The 19062-nt window shown below is 49.3% G+C and overlaps 1 protein-coding gene across 2 annotated transcripts in view; it reads right to left on the bottom strand.

Moving 5' to 3' along the window:
* Positions 1 to 1700: 1700 nt before the first annotated feature.
* Positions 1701 to 19062, bottom strand: part of USP36 (ubiquitin specific peptidase 36) — a 54045-nt gene continuing 36683 nt past the window's right edge. For both annotated transcript variants that reach the window (XM_040330744.1, XM_040330743.1), the window contains exons 14-19: positions 15390 to 15526; positions 12262 to 12846; positions 9181 to 9338; positions 6105 to 6269; positions 4977 to 5092; positions 1701 to 3070 (exon numbers count right to left, since the gene is read on the bottom strand). In XM_040330744.1, coding sequence (XP_040186678.1) covers positions 2942 to 3070; positions 4977 to 5092; positions 6105 to 6269; positions 9181 to 9338; positions 12262 to 12846; positions 15390 to 15526 — 1290 coding nt within the window. In that variant the 3' untranslated portion in view covers positions 1701 to 2941. The remainder of the gene's footprint in view (positions 3071 to 4976; positions 5093 to 6104; positions 6270 to 9180; positions 9339 to 12261; positions 12847 to 15389; positions 15527 to 19062) is intronic.

Below are 19062 nucleotides of genomic sequence, written 5' to 3'. Positions count from 1 at the left end.
CAGATGCTAGAGCTGCACGATTCTGGTCAAAATGAGAATCACGATTCTTTTGCTTAGACTAAAGATCACGATTCTCTCACGATTCTCAAAAACTGAAATGCCAGAAACTCCCCCCCCCAAATAAATAAATCTGATTTATCTGAAAATATGAATATTAAAAAAAAAAAAAAAAGAGACCAGTGATATGTCTATAATGCTAAAGACCATATAACTCCTATGAAAAAAGCAGAATCGGCTAGATGTTTTAAAATATGATCAGTACTTACCCGTTTACGAGATGCATCTTCTCCGTCGCTTCCGGGTATGGGCTGCGGGACTGGGCGTTCCTATTTGATTGACAGGCTTCCGACGGTCGCATCCATCGCGTCACGATTTTCCGAAAGAAGCCAAACGTCGGTGCGCAGGCGCAGTATAGAGCCGCACCGACGTTCGGCTTCTTTCGGCTACGAGTGACGCGATGGATGCGACCGTCGGAAGACTGTCAATCAAGAAGGAACGCCCAGTCCCGCAGCCCATACCCGGAAGCGACGGAAGAAGATGCATCTCGAAAACGGTAAGTACGGCTCATATTTTAAAACAAATAGCCGATTCCCCTAGACAAAACGAGCAGGAAGCTAAGGGGATTGTTTAAAAAAATATATTAATGGGTGAACTCCCGCTTTAACATTATAGACATATCACTGGTCTCTATTTTTTTTATACATCAGAAGCAGTACCGCCAGCAACCATTGGGTGGCGCATGGATACACACAGTTGTACAGAACTGTGAGAAAGATTAATACATCAGAAGCAGTACCGCCGGCAACCACTGGGTGGCGCATGGATACACACTACAGTTGTAAAGAACTGTGAGAGAAGCCCAGGCATCTATCCAGCGGCGCAGGCTGCCGACGTCGCTTCCGATACCGGCGCCATTTGCGTTCCACGCTGGTTACGTGGAACCGGCGGTGACACAAAAGAATCGCGGGTCATCCCGCGGGCAGGGAGAATCGGGATCGCGATTAATCGTGCAGCTCTACCAGATGCCTGGACTGATGCCCGTCTCGGCTGCTCCCCGCTCCTCCACAACTCAGCACTGCAGCGAGCGTGGAGGAGCAGAGAGGAGAGATGCTGATTGACAGTCAGCAACTCTCTGCTCGGAGGCATTGGCGACGTTCGATCGTTTGGTTCTCAGTGCAGAGGCGCCAGGGGAGCTAGGCAAGTATGAATTGGGAAAAATATATATATATACACACACTTCTCCTTTAAAGACCACCTACCTGCAAGTGGAACTACAATAGAGAAAGAGTAAGTCCCCTCCCAGTCAGGACTGTACTGTGTGGCAGAGTTGTGCACATTTTTAGGACTGAATGGACAGAAATACAAATCCTTTGGCAGGTAAAGCAGATTTTATGTATACATTTCATCTGAGTTTTTAGAAATTTGTCCGAAATTCTGCTTTTATTCGCAAGCTTTATTTAACAACGCCAGCTGGTATTCCAAGTTGGACTCATTGGCTCTTAAATTGAAAAAAAAATAAATAAAAAAAAAAATAATAATTGTGTCCCCAAACAAACAAAAAAAAAAAAAAAAAAAATTATGTATTAAACCCATTCCAGGTCTCAAACTGATTTTTAGGAGGACAGGAACGAATGTAGCATAACCTCCCCTGTGGATATTATTGAAACCCGGGCCCAATGAGAGCAACCTAATGCAAATCATTAATTGAATCAACTTTTTAACCAGCCATTGAACAGACAACATCAATCAATGAGATGTAAGCCTTAAACAGTTTAAGCATACCATTAAAAAAATAAAAAAAATTAAAAGAACATTTTTGATGGGTTGTTGGGTCATCACACGCCGTTTTTTTTTTTTTTTTTTTGTCTTATCAAAAAGATTTAACTGGATGTATTTAAAATAGGGGGAGCAATCTGTTAAAGTAAAAGGATAAAACAATAACCCACATTTTAAACGTTGATCCACCATTGGCTTCGTTATTCAATTCATAATTTTCTAATAAATCTTAAAGGTGATGTCGCTCCAATGAGTCGGTCTCTGCACGGCGACAATATCACCGAAACCATGACATCATCTCTCCGCCATCCAAAGCGCTGAAGCCCAAGTCTGGGGAGATTTCACACCAGCCAGCCGCTCCCGCCTCCTCCACAGTCCAGGGTTTCAGTGATCACTAAAGCGGATGTCACAGAGCTGGTCCAGACTCTGGAGAGATCCTAAAATTAATGTTGGGATCCACCCAGATGCCTGGAAGGGCAGCTGGCTCAGCCTCTCAGCGTGCCACCGAGAGGCTCAGCCAGCCACTACAGCCTCCTCCATTGCCCAGCTCCAGTGAGCGCTGGAGGAGCAGAGCAGAGAGCCGGTGACTGATAGTCACAGGCTCTATGCTCACTGAAGGTGGAGAACTGAGTGATCAGCAGTCTTTGATCGCTCAGTTCTCAGTCTTTGAAGCAGCGGGGAACAGATGTAGCATCGGACCAAGGCAAAGATGTTTTTATTACAGATTATGTGAGCAGACTGCAGTCCCTCTTTAAATATCAGAGCAATGGGGAGGCAACTTTTAAAAAGCTTGTTCTCGTTTAGCCTTTCCTTCCACTTTAAAGGATGGAACCCATTAGAACCAAACCACCAGAATTCATGTATTGCTCTTCTGACTGCTCCAAAAGGGAAATCTGGAGTGACTCTCAGCAACCAGTCAATCCTTACATCATCAGCATAGGTGACACTGTCCAGATACGTCCACTTACCCCGACAGCTAGAGATTAACCTGAGGACCTCAATGATCGAGGAAATAGACAATCAAACCACAATTCGTTAAAAATGCAGACAGAGCTAGGACCACATCACAGAGCTCCCGACACGTCTAGGTTTTATTACAACTCCGACTGGCCGAAAAATACAAAAAAAAAATTGTGTCCATTATACGCGGCCTTTCAAGTTGTGCTCAGAACCTGGATGGAAATCTGGAGAAGTTTCCTTGTGGGGTAACCGACCAGAAGTTGCGCCGGTTCTGGAAGTACTGGAAACTGTTTTTAGTTCTGAACTTGTCCTGTTTGAACTTGATTTTCTTCACCTACAAAACAGAACAAGATAATAAAAAAAAAAAAAAAAAAAAACACAACACACATTATTTCAAATGCATCTTTAACCACTTAAGACCCGGACCAAAATGCAGCTAAAGGACCAGGCCCCTTTTTGCAAACCGGGACTGCGTCGCTTTAACCGACAATTGCGCGGTCGTGCGACGCGGCTCCCAAACAAAATTGGCGTCCTTTTTTCCCCACAAATAGAGCTTTCTTTTGGTGGTATTTGATCACCTCTACGGTTTTTATTTTTTGCGCTATAAAAAAAAAATAGAGCGACAATTTTGAAAAAAATGCAATATTTTTTACTTTTTGCTATAATAAATATCCCCCAAAAATATATAAAAAACATTTTTTTCCTCAGTTTAGGCCGATACGTATTCTTCTACCTATTTTTGGTAAAAAAAAAAAAAAATCGCAATAACAGTTTATTGGTTGGTTTGCGCAAAATTTATAGCGTTTACAAAATAGGGGATAATTTTATTGCATTTTTTATCAATTATTTATTTTTTACTACTAATGGCGGCGATCCGCGATTTTTTTCGTGACTGCGACATTATGGCGGACACTTCGTACAATTTTGACACATTTTTGGGACTATTGTTATTTTCACAGCAAAAAATGCATTTAAAATGCATTGTTTATTGTGAAAATGACAATTGCAGTTTGGGAGTTAACCACAGGGGGCGCTGAAGGGGTTATGTGTCACCTAATGTGTGTTTACAACTGTAGGGGGGTGTGGCTGTAGGTGTGACGTCATTGATTGTGGATTCCTATAAAAGGGAACACACGATCGATGACAGCGCCACAGTGAAGAACGGGGAAGCTGTGTTTACATACGGCTCTCCCCGTTCTTCAGCTCCGGGGACCGATCGCGGGACTCCATCGGCGATCGGGTCCGCGGGTGCCGGAGCTGCGGACCGGGTCGCGGGAGCGCGCCCGGGCTTAAAGATTAACGTACATATACGTTTATGTGCCCAGTCGAGGCATTCTGCCGACGTATATGTGCAGGAGGCGGTCCTTAAGTGGTTAACCACTTCCAGTCCAGGCCTATTCTGGTACTTTGTCTACATGTAACAATACGTATTTTTTGATAGAAAATTAGTTAGAACCCACAAACGTTATATATACACACTTTTTTTTTAAAGTGGATGTAAACCCTAAAAAAAAAAAAAAAAAAAAAAAAGTGCCGTTTTCTGCCTAGTCAATCTCCTAAAAGGAAGGATAATACCCTAAGGTCAATTGCTGCTGTGTCCGTCCATGAACGGAAGAGAAATTACGTTTTGACGTTGCTTCCGCCCTGCACTGGTATGGAGCTGGGTGGGGGCCATCTTCCCCTCACTCAGCTCCATACCCAACACAGAGAAGGATCCGACCGCCGGTAAGCGGCCGCAGGCACTGGAGCGTGGCGGGAGGCCCTCGGGAGACCGATAAAAATAGGATTTTTGTACTCACCGTAAAATCTATTTCTCTGAGTTCATGGACGCACACAGCAGCAATTGACCTTAGGGGGATATAATACCCCCAAGGTCAATTGCTGCTGTGTCCGTCCATGAACGAAAGAGAAAGTGATTTTGCGGCGAATCCGAAGCAGAGACCACTTTTATCTGAAAACAGACCTCCCGTTAGGACATCAGCCGCTGGGATTGCTTTTACAAGAGAGCTGACCGCTAGCTCTAAAAAACATAGGCAACCTCCCGGTATAACCATCCAAAGTCCAGTGACGTACCGGTACATCGCTGGTCCGGAAGTGGATAAAGGCGCACGGACTTCTGCTGATAGTGTACTTACTTATACAAGTTATCTTCCCGCTGCAGGAGTAAGCATTGGTGTTGGGTCTTACCCCAGAGGATGGATGTACACTCAACTTCTATTGCACTCATAACCCAAATTTACCTTTCCACTATCAAAGTCTTCGTCCCATTCATCGATAACCACGTCATGTTTGGCGTCCTCCGCATCGCGCTCAGCATCTTGACTTACAGTGGACTTTTCTCCATCCCAACTGAACACTGTGGGGCAAAGCACAAGAAAGGACAATTGAATGGAGTGTACTGGTTTCTCTTCCATTCATGGACCCCCGGGGGTACACTCCCCGGGGTTTTTTATTTTTTGCTAAACGAATAAAAAAAGGCCGAACATTTAAAAAAAAAAAAAAAAAGTTTTTATTTTGTTTTGGTTATAAAATGTTGTAAATAAGTATGTTTTCTCCTTCACTGATGGGCACCGATAAGGCGACACCGATGAGGTAGCACTGATGGGCATCGATAGGCAGCACTGATATGCAGCACTGATGGGTACTTATGGGTGGCACTGATAGGCACTCATGGGTACTTATGAGTGGCACTCATGGGCAATGACGATGGGCATCGATAGGCGGCACTGATATGCAGCACTGATGGGTACCACTGATAGGCAGCACTGATGGGCACTCATGGGTACTTATGGGTGGCACTGATGGGCATCGATAGGCGGCACCGATATGCAGCACTGATAGGTACTTATGGGTGGCACTGATGGGCACTCATGGGTACTTATGGGTGGCACTGATAGGCAGCACTGCTGGGCACTGATAGAAAGCACCTCGGCGGCCGTCTCTGCTTCCCTAGGCAAGCACTCCACACCTTAATGTGAGCTTGCATGTTGTGGAGTCCTTGCGGGCGGCTATAGCTGCTCGCTGTATCACTCGCCCCCCGGCGCTGCGTCATCGGATGTGAGTGTCAGCAGCGAAAGCCTGTGGCTGCGCCGCTTTCAATCCATCCACTCTACCCAATCAACGGTGAGGGTGAGTGACGAGGAAAATTACGTGGACAAGCACGGGACTTTCGAGGGCTCAGGTAAGTATAACGGGGGGTGGTATTGTCAGAAGTTTTTTCACCTGGTGAAAGAACATTTACCTTTACAACCCCTTTAAGGTGAAAAAAACACCAAGATTTACAACCCCTTTAACTCCTCCCCACTCTAACCAAAACGAAGAAAAATGTCTGGAGTTTTTTTTTATCCCTTGTGCCCCAAGCATCTCACCTTGTGTCCCGTAGGCTTTATTGGTGGCGTTCTTCAGTAGCTGTTCCACGACACCAGATTTCGCCGTGCCGTCCCACGCCAGCTGGGCTTTCTTGTTTGCACAGGGAATGGATGGAAGTCGCTTGTATCCATCTTTGATGTGGCTGTCCCATACAAATATAGAGTCTGCACAGAAGAAAAAAACTGAATCAGAAAATTAAAAACAAAAACAGGGCGACCAGAAACCAAGCGACTTTCTCTATGGGGAGGGAACGTTGGGTGTGCGACATCAAACAGCGGAGCAGCGTGTGACCAATGACAAGCAATTCAGAGAGTAGTATGAGGATTGCCTAATCTACCCGACTTTCCCCCCCCCCGTCATTTATTTATCTGTCCCGACATTTCCCCAAAAATGATAACCAGGAGGAATCTGTCCATCCAAATAATTTTTATTTTTTTTTAGGATTTTAGTGGTTACATTTTTTATTTATGTTTTCCAACATAGGGTATAAAGTGGTAAAAAAAAAAAAAAAAAAGGAAGAAAAGACAAAGACAAAAACAAAACAAAAACAAACAAACCAATAAAAAATAAATAAAAAAAAAGGAAGAAAAGACAAAAACAAAAACAAACAAACCAATAAAAAATAAATAAAAAAAAGGAAGAAAAGACAAAAACAAAACAAAAACAAACAAACCAATAAAAAATAAATAAAAAAAAAAGGAAGAAAAGACAAAAACAAAACAAAAACAAACAAACCAATAAAAATAAAAAAAGGAAGAAAAGACAAAAACAAAACAAACACAAACAAACCAATAAAACAAAACAAAAAAAACACACACGTTATATAAAAGTTTTAACCCCTTCACACCCACCCCAGGTTCCCTTTAACCCCTTTGCGCCGACTGCCTCCCAGCCCTATAAGAGTTCTAAAAGGCGGAGGCAGGCATGTGACCGCTGTGGTGGGGCTGTCACGTGACCAGAAAGCTTCCCATCGCAAGTATGAATTGGGAGCTTGCCGATCCCCGACAGCTACCGCGCTGAAAGCGCACTCTCAGCACGGCAAGTATATGTGGCCACTCTGCGTTTAGGCCCACCCGCTGAGAGGCCGCATATATGTGAATGGCCGGCGCAAAGGGGGTTAATTGGGATATATTACGGCTGGGGGCGGGAAGGTCTGCCAGATCACGTGACCACAGTGATTGGCTGTCACAATGGTCCCATGATCAGGAGCTGTGCAGCATGTGGATATTAAAGCCCACCCCTTTTGCTGCCGCACATACGAGTTATGTGGGTAGCAAGAGGTTAATAGGGTAGCCTTTTTAATTGTGAACTGCCTAACCAGAGCCAGCGAGCTCTCTGAAATATCATAATCTTTCATTGCTTTACATCAGTGGTATCCCGACTGCAGCCCGCAGACCAGGTGAAGGCCTTTACTCGCCCTTGGGGCACTGTTCTACCCACTGATATGAGACCCCAATCCTTCCACTGACACCAACAATGGGGCAGTATTCCTCCCACCGACACCAACGATGGGGCAGTATTCCTCCCACCAACACCCATGACTTGGCACTATTCCTCCCACCAACACCCATGATGGGGCACTATTCCACCCACTGACACCCATGACGGGCACTATTCCTCCCACCAACACCCATGACGGGCACTATTCCTCCCACCAACACCCATGACAGGGCACTATTCCTCCCACCAACACCCATGATGGGTCACTATTCCTTCCACCAACACCCATGATGGGTCACTAATCCTCCCACCAACACCCATGATGGGTCACTAATCCTCCCACCAACACCCATGATGGGTCACTATTCCTCCCACCAACACCCATGATGGGTCACTATTCCTCCCACCAACACCCATGATGGGTCACTATTCCTCCCACCAACACCCATGATGGGTCACTATTCCTCCCACCGACACCCATGATGGGTCACTATTCCTCCCACCGACACCCATGACGGGTCACTATTCCTCCCACCGACACCCATGACGGGTCACTATTCCTCCCACCAACACCCATGATGGGTCACTATTCCTCCCACCAACACCCATGATGGGTCACTATTCCTCCCACCAACACCCATGATGGGTCACTATTCCTCCCACCAACACCCATGATGGGTCACTATTCCTCCCACCAACACCCATGATGGGTTACTATTCCTCCCACCAACACCCATGATGGGTCACTATTCCTCCCACCAACACCCATGACTTGGCACTATTCCTCCCACCAACACCCATGATGGGGCACTATTCCACCCACTGACACCCATGACGGGCACTATTCCTCCCACCAACACCCATGACGGGCACTATTCCTCCCACCAACACCCATGACAGGGCACTATTCCTCCCACCAACACCCATGATGGGTCACTATTCCTCCCACCAACACCCATGATGGGTCACTAATCCTCCCACCAACACCCATGATGGGTCACTAATCCTCCCACCAACACCCATGATGGGTCACTATTCCTCCCACCAACACCCATGATGGGTCACTATTCCTCCCACCAACACCCATGATGGGTCACTATTCCTCCCACCAACACCCATGATGGGTCACTATTCCTCCCACCGACACCCATGATGGGTCACTATTCCTCCCACCGACACCCATGACGGGTCACTATTCCTCCCACCGACACCCATGACGGGTCACTATTCCTCCCACCGACACCCATGATGGGTCACTATTCCTCCCACCAACACCCATGATGGGTCACTATTCCTCCCACCAACACCCATGATGGGTCACTATTCCTCCCACCAACACCCATGACTTGGCACTATTCCTCCCACCAACACCCATGACGGGGCACTATTCCTCCCACCAACACCCATGATGGGGCTCTATTCCACCCACCAACACCCATGACGGGCACTATTCCTCCCACCAACACCCATGACGGGCACTATTCCTCCCACCAACACCCATGATGAGGCACTATTCCACCCACTGACACCAATGATGCGACACTATTCCTCCCACCGAGCCTGAGACACTACTCTCTCTCTGACGCTGGGGCATTTTCTACCCCTACTGGCCACGGTCCTCTGGTTATTTCTTACCACAGTTTATTTCCTGAGCTTTATGTTTATCTCCATTGGCAGATTCGCTCTCTTCACTCTCTTGGCTATCGTGCTTGTGCAATTTATGCTTTTTCTTCTTCTTTATTTTCATGATTTCATGATCCCCTTGCGAATCCTGGCTAGACACTATGTGTGTACTAGGGGGGAAAACATTGCACATTTAAATCAGAACATGTCGAGTGTGTAATCAGTATTACAATTTTATATTAATGCTGCCATTGTTCTGGACAACACATGGTAAAGAGAACCTGTATATATAAAAAACAGCTGAAGATCGAGCCAGCAAACCATATCAGAAAAGGGCAGTTGCCCCCCAGATTCAGGGCCCCACCACCACCAGACCCCTGAAGAGTCCCAGATTTGAGGGTCATTATTGCCATCCTATGCATAAGTCACTGTATTCAACACTGCAGGTCTTTTCCTCTCAAACTCCATCTATGTCACGGGTGCCGAACCTTTTGTCCTCCAGCTGTTGAGGAACTACAAGTCCCATCATGCCTTTGGGAGTCCTGCTTTTAAGCCTTGCAATGTCTCATGGGACTTGTAGTTCCCCAACAGCTGGAGGGCCACAGGTTGAGCACACATGATCCTAGGTGGTGAGGTTATCGGAGTTTGATAGCTGTAATCAACTCTGCAGCATCCGTCCTGTGAAGAAGATCCATCTTCACAATGGAGTTTAAAGGGGTTGTAAAGGTACAATTTTTTTTCCTAAATAGCTTCCTTTACCTTAGTGCAGTCCTCCTTCACTTACCTCATCCTTCAATTTTGCTTTTAAATGTCCTTATTTCTTCTGAGAAATCCTCACTTCCTGTTCTTCTGTCTGTAACTCCACACAGTAATGCGAGGATCTCTCCCTGGTGTGGAGTGTCGTGATCGCCCCCTCCCTTGAACTACAGGAGAGTCAGGATGCCCACTAACACACAGCTCCTTTCTCTATCTGTAACGTAGAGAGCGTCCTGACTCTCCTGTAGTCCAAGGGAGAAAGCCTCGCATTACTGTGTGGAGTTGCAGACAGAAGAACAGGAAGTGAGGATTTCTCAGAAGAAATAAGGACATTTAAAAGCAAAATGGAAGGATGAGGTAAGTGAAGGAGGACTGCACTAAGGTAAAGGAAGCCATTTAGGGGGAAAAATTACCTTTACAACCCCTTTAAAAGAATCCTGCTATGCCAATGACAGTAGCAATTATGCAGGGCATAGCAGCCTTTGCTCTCAAAATCAGACACAGCGGGAGGGGGTCTAGTGTTTTAAGGGGTAAAGTAGGAAAGGGCATGGTGGGGAAGGGTACGGTAACGTGGGGTGGGGTGGTATAGGGTAGGGTATGGTACAGTAGGCTAGCATAGTGTAGGGTGCAGTAGGCATGGTGGGGAAGGGTACGGTAACGTGGGGTGGGGTGGTATAGGGAAGGGTATGGTAGAGTAGGCTAGCATAGTGTAGGGTGCAGTAGGCGTAGGGAGTCGGGCCTAAACCACAACCTTATTAATTTCCTTAAAACGCCCCTTGTTTTTCCCTTTGCCTCTATGAGCAAATATGGATATGCCACAATTTCACTCCACGGTTTGTCAAGTCACGGCCCAGCAGTAAGACCAGTCCCTCCCAGCATGTTGTTCGGAAGGGCTGAGAGATCACATCCCAATCTTCTCCAATTCAAATTGTGTACGGTGGACATGAAGGAACCTCCAAATGGGGGAAACCGGCAACAGAAGATCATCGATTTTTTAAGGTTTACTTCTTGCACAGTGGACATGTTTTAAAGAGAAGTTAAATTGGTTGTAAAGGTAAAAAGGTTTTTTTTACCTCAATGCATTCTCTGCAAAGTGGACGTAAACTTCCATTCTCGACATTCACCTATAGGTAAGCGGCCCAGGGTTTGACAAATATGCTTGGAATCTAGGAGCCAGCTAAAAAAGTAAGGCGCCAGAAACGCGCCCCGTCCCGCGCGCAGAAGCGAACGCATACGTGGATAGCGCCGGCATATGAAAACGGTGTTCAAACCGCACGTGAGGTACCTCCCCGATTGGTAGAGTGAGAGCAATAATTCTAGCCCTACACCTCCTCTGTAACTCAAAACGTGCAACTTGTAGATTTTTTTTAAACGTCGCCTAAGGGGGTTTCAAAGGGTAAAAGTTTGTTGCCATTCCACGAGCGGACGCAATTTTTAAGCGTGACATGTTGGGTATTAATTTACTCGGCGTGACATTATCTTTCACAATATAAAAAAAAAATTGGGCTAAATTTTTTAAAAAAGTGTATTTTTTCCCAAAAAAGTGCGCTTGTAAGACCGCTGCGCAAATACGGTGTGACAGAAAGTATTGAAACGACCGCCATTTTATTCTGTAGGGTGTTAGAATAAAAAATATATATAATGTTTGGTGGTCCTAATTGGAGGGAAGGAGATGGCAGTGAAAACCCAGGAGAAGCTCCATTAGCATTGCTGGTTGTCTTGTCTGTCGTACCAGCGGCCACCACAAGATGGCGCCAGATCACAAAAGGAAGCATAGGCCTGCAGAAGGCCGCAAAGCCGCGGCCTCAATTACCGGCCGGCGCGATCGCGCGCCGGGGGAGGTGGGGGCGTATGGAGACACAGGATGGGGTATCCTGTGTCTCCGTGCGCCCCCACCTCCCGATCGCATCGGGCCGCGCCGGCCGGTAATTAAGGCCGCGGCTTTTTGCAGGTCTATGCTTCCTTCTGTGATCTGGCGCCATCTTGTGGTGGCGCAATTGCGACCTGGTGCCCGGATTTCGTCGAACCCTGGCTTACCTATAGGTAGTGTAAATATCCCCTAAACGTACGCCGTTCAGGAGATATTTACTGTACATGCAACCAGTGAAATCACCGGCGCATTCCACCTGCAGCAACTCGTCTCTCAGGCTTGGCTAAGAGCAGTGAGAGTCATTGGCTCCTACTGCTGTCAATCAAAACCTGTGAGTGGGGGCGGGGCCAAGGCATGCTTAGTGTGTGTCATGGGCACACAGAGCGGGTCTCAAGAGCGAGCGAGCATGCACGAGTGCCCCCATAGCAGGCAGCTTGCCATTACTACATTCCAGGAAAGCCACTTACCTTTTCACTGATGCTTCCGGCTCACTTTCTGTATAATCAACTGGTCTCTCATCCTTTCTCCTCTTTTTCTTTTTCCTCGTGGTCTCCTGAGAAGTCTCAGCATTGTCCGTTGGCTCCGGTACAGGTATTGGAGAGGTGTGGCCCTGCAAAGTTTTGGCTTTCTTTGATTTGATTTTAGTTTTCTCTAGTTTAAGTTTTTGTCTTTCAGGGTCCAAGTGGGAATCCACTTTTTCTGTCCTTTCCAGAATTTCCGAGGGTTCGGAGGCTTTTCTCTTTTTCTTCTTGTGTTTCTTCCTTATGCTGCTTTCTTCTCTGACCCGGCCGTCCCCATTGCAGCTGATGATATGCAGCGGACTCTTTTGCTCCGAGATGCCGTCCTGTGCTGTACTGGTGCAGCTGTCTCCAGCTGGTTCCTGGGGCAAAAGAGTCCGTTTGGGGGTATTGCAAAGGCTGGATGGGGGCCCTGATGGAGCGAAATGTTGAGGAGATACTTCACTTTTGTGTTTCTCATGAGGTTTAAATGTTTTGTGTTTAAAAGTGTTACCACAAGTCCCAGGGAAGCTGTCTGAGGCTGGAAGAGAGTCTCTGCAAAATAAAAAATAAAAATAATCAGAGAACATCCACTTTAAGACCATTTCTGACTTTTTTGGTTTACGTTTAAAAAAAATCAGTATTGTTGGCTAGAAAATTACAAAGAACAACCAAACATATTATATATTTTTAAGCAGAGGCCCTAGAGAATAAATCATTGGTTTTGCAATTTCTTTCTTAAATGCCATATTTGCGCAGCAGCTTTTCAAACACAATTTTTGGGGGGGAAAAAACACCCCCCAGGTCCTTTAACAGTGACAGAGGGACGGACGTCACCACAGTGACAGGGTAGGGAGGGATGTCACCACAGTGACAGGGTAGGGAGGGATGTCACCACAGTGACAGGGTAGGGACGTCACCACAGTGACAGCGTAGGGAGGGACGTCACCACAGTGACAGGGTAGGGAGGGACGTCACCACAGTGACAGGGTAGGGAGGGACGTCACCACAGTGACAGGGTAGGGAGGGATGTCACCACAGTGACAGGGTAGGAAGGGATGTCACCACAGTGACAGGGTAGGAAGGGATGTCACCACAGTGACAGGGTAGGGAGGGATGTCACCACAGTGACCGTGTAGGGAGGGATGTCACCACAGTGACAGGGTAGGGACGTCACCACAGTGACAGCGTAGGGAGGGACGTCACCACAGTGACAGGGTAGGGAGGGACGTCACCACAGTGACAGGGTAGGGAGGGACGTCACCACAGTGACAGGGTAGGGAGGGATGTCACCACAGTGACAGGGTAGGAAGGGATGTCACCACAGTGACAGGGTAGGAAGGGATGTCACCACAGTGACAGGGTAGGGAGGGATGTCACCACAGTGACCGTGTAGGGAGGGATGTCACCACAGTGACAGGGTAGGGACGTCACCACAGTGACAGCGTAGGGAGGGACGTCACCACAGTGACAGGGTAGGGAGGGACGTCACCACAGTGACAGGGTAGGGAGGGACGTCACCACAGTGACAGGGTAGGGAGGGACGTCACCACAGTGACAGGGTAGGGAGGGACGTCACCACAGTGACAGGGTAGGGAGGGACGTCACCACAGTGACAGGGTAGGGAGGGACGTCACCACAGTGACAGGGTAGGGAGGGACGTCACCACAGTGACAGGGTAGGGAGGGACGTCACCACAGTGACAGGGTAGGGAGGGACGTCACCACAGTGACAGGGTAGGGAGGGACGTCACCACAGTGACAGGGTAGGGAGGGACGTCACCACAGTGACAGGGTAGGGAGGGACGTCACCACAGTGACAGGGTAGGGAGGGACGTCACCACAGTGACAGGGTAGGGAGGGACGTCACCACAGTGACAGGGTAGGGAGGGACGTCACCACAGTGACAGGGTAGGGAGGGATGTCACCACAGTGACAGGGTAGGGAGGGATGTCACCACAGTGACAGGGTAGGGAGGGATGTCACCACAGTGACAGGGTAGGGAGGGATGTCACCACAGTGACAGGGTAGGGAGGGATGTCACCACAGTGACAGGGTAGGGAGGGATGTCACCACAGTGACAGGGTAGGGAGGGATGTCACCACAGTGACAGGGTAGGAGTGATGTCCAACCAGCTGACATTGTGGATTTTAGTGCCACCCGTGACAAAGGAAGTAGTGGCGGAGGGAGTGCTGGCAAGGTGAGTATCAATGGGATGGTGGGGCCCCCTTTGCAAAGACACTGTTGACTTATCCCTGAACAAGCAAGGTGACAGTGACTCTTTAACCAGTAGCCTACCGCCCGCCATCTTAGGACGACGGGACGATGAGGCACTCGTTCTGGCCGGACGTCATATGACATCTTCGCCTTTCCGAGCCACTAGGGGGGGCGTTCGCGCCGCTGTGTCACTGGGGACCCGATGCGTGGGGAGACAACAATCGGATCACCTTGTCCAGTCAGTCCCCCCCCCACAGTTAGAATCACACCCTAGGGAACACATTTAAACCCTTGATCGCCCCCTAGTGTTAACCCCTTCCCTGCCAGTCATATTTACACAGTAATCAGTGCATTTTTATAGCATGGATCACTGCATAAATGTGAATGGTCCCAAAAATGTGTCAAAAGTGTGCGATGTGTCCGTCACAATATCGCAGTGAAGATATAAATCGCAGATCGCCGGCAGGCGCGATGATCACCGGGCACCCACGATCGCTCGTGACACAGCAAGAACCGGGATCTGTGTGTGTCGCCCTGCCCGCAGTCTGCCCGAGACTGTGTGGCCGGAAGTGGGTGCAAATACCTGTCTTTAGACAGGTATCTGCATCCCCCTCCCCCCTGAAAGGTGTCAAATGTGACACCGGAGGGGGGGGAGGGTTCCGATCAGCGGGAGTTCCACTTTAGGGTGGAGCTCCGCTTTAAAGTTAGGGTGCGTGTTATACGCTGATAAATACGGTATTTTCACGTTAAAGCTTACATAAGATATTTTGCAATTGAATTTAACGGAACAAACATTTAGGCTCCACAAAGAACGGTAACACAGAAAGCTGGCGGGTGAAAGACACTGAGTAGGGTGGGGGGTGAAGGCGCAGCTTGACTTACCCATGCTTATGGAGCGGCTGGGGTGTGGTGGGACCAGGGGAGACGGAGGTGGGATGAGCAGAGCCGGTGGTGGTGGTGATGGAGTGGGACGGAGGGCAGTAAACGTCATTTCTGCTTCCCTTCTGCAGCATGCTGCCCTGTAGTTATTGACATAAATAAAATCTTGGTGGTGTAAAGAAAAAAAGGGAGGTTTGTGACAAATCAAAATGAATGAAGGAAGAAAAGGAGGGTGGGGGGGGATTTGATATAGTTTAGACCAGTTGCACACACATCGATATATATGTATAAGGAGAAAAGGGTATACATATATATAGAAAGATGTCCAGGACACAGAAGAGATGGCAAGGCAGTATGACAAATGAAATGGTTTAACCAAGCCACAAAAAACGACAACGGAACAGTGATGGGGTGAGAAAAATACTTGTTAGAAAACATAAAAAAAAATAAAAGGAAATAAAAATAAATAAAAGCAAAATCAGTCAAGACAAATCTGATATTTGATTCTCAGGGATTCCAGATTGAAGTACCCGACAACCAAGTTCCCAGCTCCACCCATCCCCCCCGTCTTGGCCCTGAGCTTCTGGATTCACAGCAAAAACATTTGTTGTACTCACCATTTCTCGGAGTTCATGGACGGACACAGCACCCACCCCTCCTTTGTTTGTACTGCTTGTTTACGAACTGGGGCTGCGTCATGCAGAGAGTGGGATGTACCCGGGGGACCCGCCCCCTGGGAGGTGCTGTACTGAAAGTTCAACACTTTAAGGCTGCATTCACACCTGAACGCGGCGTATGTTACCGCAATTTGCAGCGACAAATTGCAGTGTTTTTTAAGCCTAACATACGCCGGAGGGGTGATCAACATTGTCGGCTATGCCGAAAGCCGCCTGAAAAAAAGGTCCGGGACTTGTTTTGAGCTTCAGGCGTACAGCGTTTCGGCGTTGAGATGTGAACCATCTCCATAGCCGACAATGTTAAATCACCCCTCCAGCGTATTGCAGGCTGCAATAGCGTCGCGCTACAGGCGACAATACGCCTAGGTGTGAATGGAGCCTAAGTGCTGTTTTTTCTGCCCAAGTCTCTCCTGAAAGGAAAGGTATATAACCCTAAGGTCAATGCTGCTGTGTCCGTCCATGAACGGAAGAGAAAGATCAAGACTTCCTTTTGCTGCAGGAAGAGGAAAGAGCAAAGGAAGTCCAGCTGGGAACTCTTTTGTGAATCCCGAGTGATGCAAGAAGCTAAAAGACTCAACTACTGTCCAATACCTACCCAAATATCAGCTTTGTATGGACCGACCAAAAGTTCAATACAGGTCAGAGACACAATACACGGAGAAAAACAGTTCTACAAGGATTGTACCTCAGATTTTTCCAATTTCGTCATGGCTTGGCCAGCATACTAAGGACATTTACTGTATGCAGGTCTTTTTTTCCTCCGTACATACCGTTATATTGTCATTTTGTCCAGGGCTTCCGGGTTCTGATGACTGCGGGACTGGGCGTTCCTATCCCTGCCTCAGGGTTCTGATGACTGCGGGACTGGGCGTTCCTATCCCTGCCTCAGGGTTCTGATGACTGCGGGACTGGGCGTTCCTATCCCTGCCTCAGGGTTCTGATGACTGCGGGACTGGGCGTTCCTATCCCTGCCTCAGGGTTCTGATGACTGCGGGACTGGGCGTTCCTATCCCTGCCTCAGGGTTCTGATGACTGCGGGACTGGGCGTTCCTATCCCTGCCTCAGGGTTCTGATGACTGCGGGACTGGGCGTTCCTATCCCTGCCTCAGGGTTCTGATGACTGCGGGACTGGGCGTTCCTATCCCTGCCTCAGGGCTCTGATGACTGCGGGACTGGGCGTTCCTATCCCTGCCTCAGGGCTCTGATGACTGCGGGACTGGGCGTTCCTATCCCTGCCTCAGGGTTCTGATGACTGCGGGACTGGGCGTTCCTATCCCTGCCTCAGGGTTCTGATGACTGCGGGACTGGGCGTTCCTATCCCTGCCTCAGGGTTCTGATGACTGCGGGACTGGGCGTTCCTATCCCTGCCTCAGGGTTCTGATGACTGCGGGACTGTGCGTTCCTATCCCCGCCTCAGGGTTCTGATCACTGCGGGACTGGGCGTTCCTATCCCCGCCTCAGGATTCTGATGACTGCGGGACTGGGCGTTCCTATCCCTGCCTCAGGGTTCTGATGACTGCGGGACTGGGCGTTCCTATCCTTGGATTAGATGATTGACAGCTTGGGAAACAGTTCCCCTGTCGCACAACGCGCGTCACCAGATTTCCGGAAATAGCCGAGCTGCGAGTCGGCACGATACGGCGTCCGCCGCGTAGAGCTGACTGCGAAGGCGCCGTAGAGTGCCGACTCGCAGCTCGGCTATTTCCGGAAATCTGGTGACGCGCCTTGTGCGACAGGGGAACGGTTTCACAAGCCGTTAATCATGTAATCCAAGGATAGGAACGCCCAGTCCCGCAGTCATCAGAACCCTGAGGCAGGGATAGGAACGCCCAGTCCCGCAGTCATCAGAGCCCTGAGGCAGGGATAGGAACGCCCAGTCCCGCAGTCATCAGAACCCTGAGGCAGGGATAGGAACGCCCAGTCCCGCAGTCATCAGAACCCTGAGGCAGGGATAGGAACGCCCAGTCCCGCAGTCATCAGAACCCTGAGGCAGGGATAGGAACGCCCAGTCCCGCAGTCATCAGAGCCCTGAGGCAGGGATAGGAACGCCCAGTCCCGCAGTCATCAGAACCCTGAGGCAGGGATAGGAACGCCCAGTCCCGCAGTCATCAGAGCCCTGAGGCAGGGATAGGAACGCCCAGTCCCGCAGTCATCAGAGCCCTGAGGCAGGGATAGGAACGCCCAGTCCCGCAGTCATCAGAGCCCTGAGGCAGGGATAGGAACGCCCAGTCCCGCAGTCATCAGAGCCCTGAGGCAGGGATAGGAACGCCCAGTCCCGCAGTCATCAGAGCCCTGAGGCAGGGATAGGAACGCCCAGTCCCGCAGTCATCAGAGCCCTGAGGCAGGGATAGGAACGCCCAGTCCCGCAGTCATCAGAGCCCTGAGGCAGGGATAGGAACGCCCAGTCCCGCAGTCATCAGAGCCCTGAGGCAGGGATAGGAACGCCCAGTCCCGCAGTCATCAGAGCCCTGAGGCAGGGATAGGAACGCCCAGTCCCGCAGTCATCAGAGCCCTGAGGCAGGGATAGGAACGCCCAGTCCCGCAGTCATCAGAGCCCTGAGGCAGGGATAGGAACGCCCAGTCCCGCAGTCATCAGAGCCCTGAGGCAGGGATAGGAACGCCCAGTCCCGCAGTCATCAGAGCCCTGAGGCAGGGATAGGAACGCCCAGTCCCGCAGTCATCAGAACCCTGAGGCAGGGATAGGAACGCCCAGTCCCGCAGTCATCAGAGCCCTGAGGCAGGGATAGGAACGCCCAGTCCCGCAGTCATCAGAACCCTGAGGCAGGGATAGGAACGCCCAGTCCCGCAGTCATCAGAACCCTGAGGCAGGGATAGGAACGCCCAGTCCCGCAGTCATCAGAGCCCTGAGGCAGGGATAGGAACGCCCAGTCCCGCAGTCATCAGAGCCCTGAGGCAGGGATAGGAATGCCCAGTCCCGCAGTCATCAGAACCCTGAGGCAGGGATAGGAACGCCCAGTCCCGAAGTCATCAGAGCCCTG

The sequence above is a fragment of the Rana temporaria genome, chromosome 12, assembly GCF_905171775.1.
Source record: "Rana temporaria chromosome 12, aRanTem1.1, whole genome shotgun sequence".
Taxonomy (NCBI): Eukaryota; Metazoa; Chordata; class Amphibia; order Anura; family Ranidae; genus Rana; species Rana temporaria.
The sequence above is the reverse complement of the archived record's forward strand: the minus strand, read 5'-3'. Positions and strand labels throughout refer to the sequence as shown.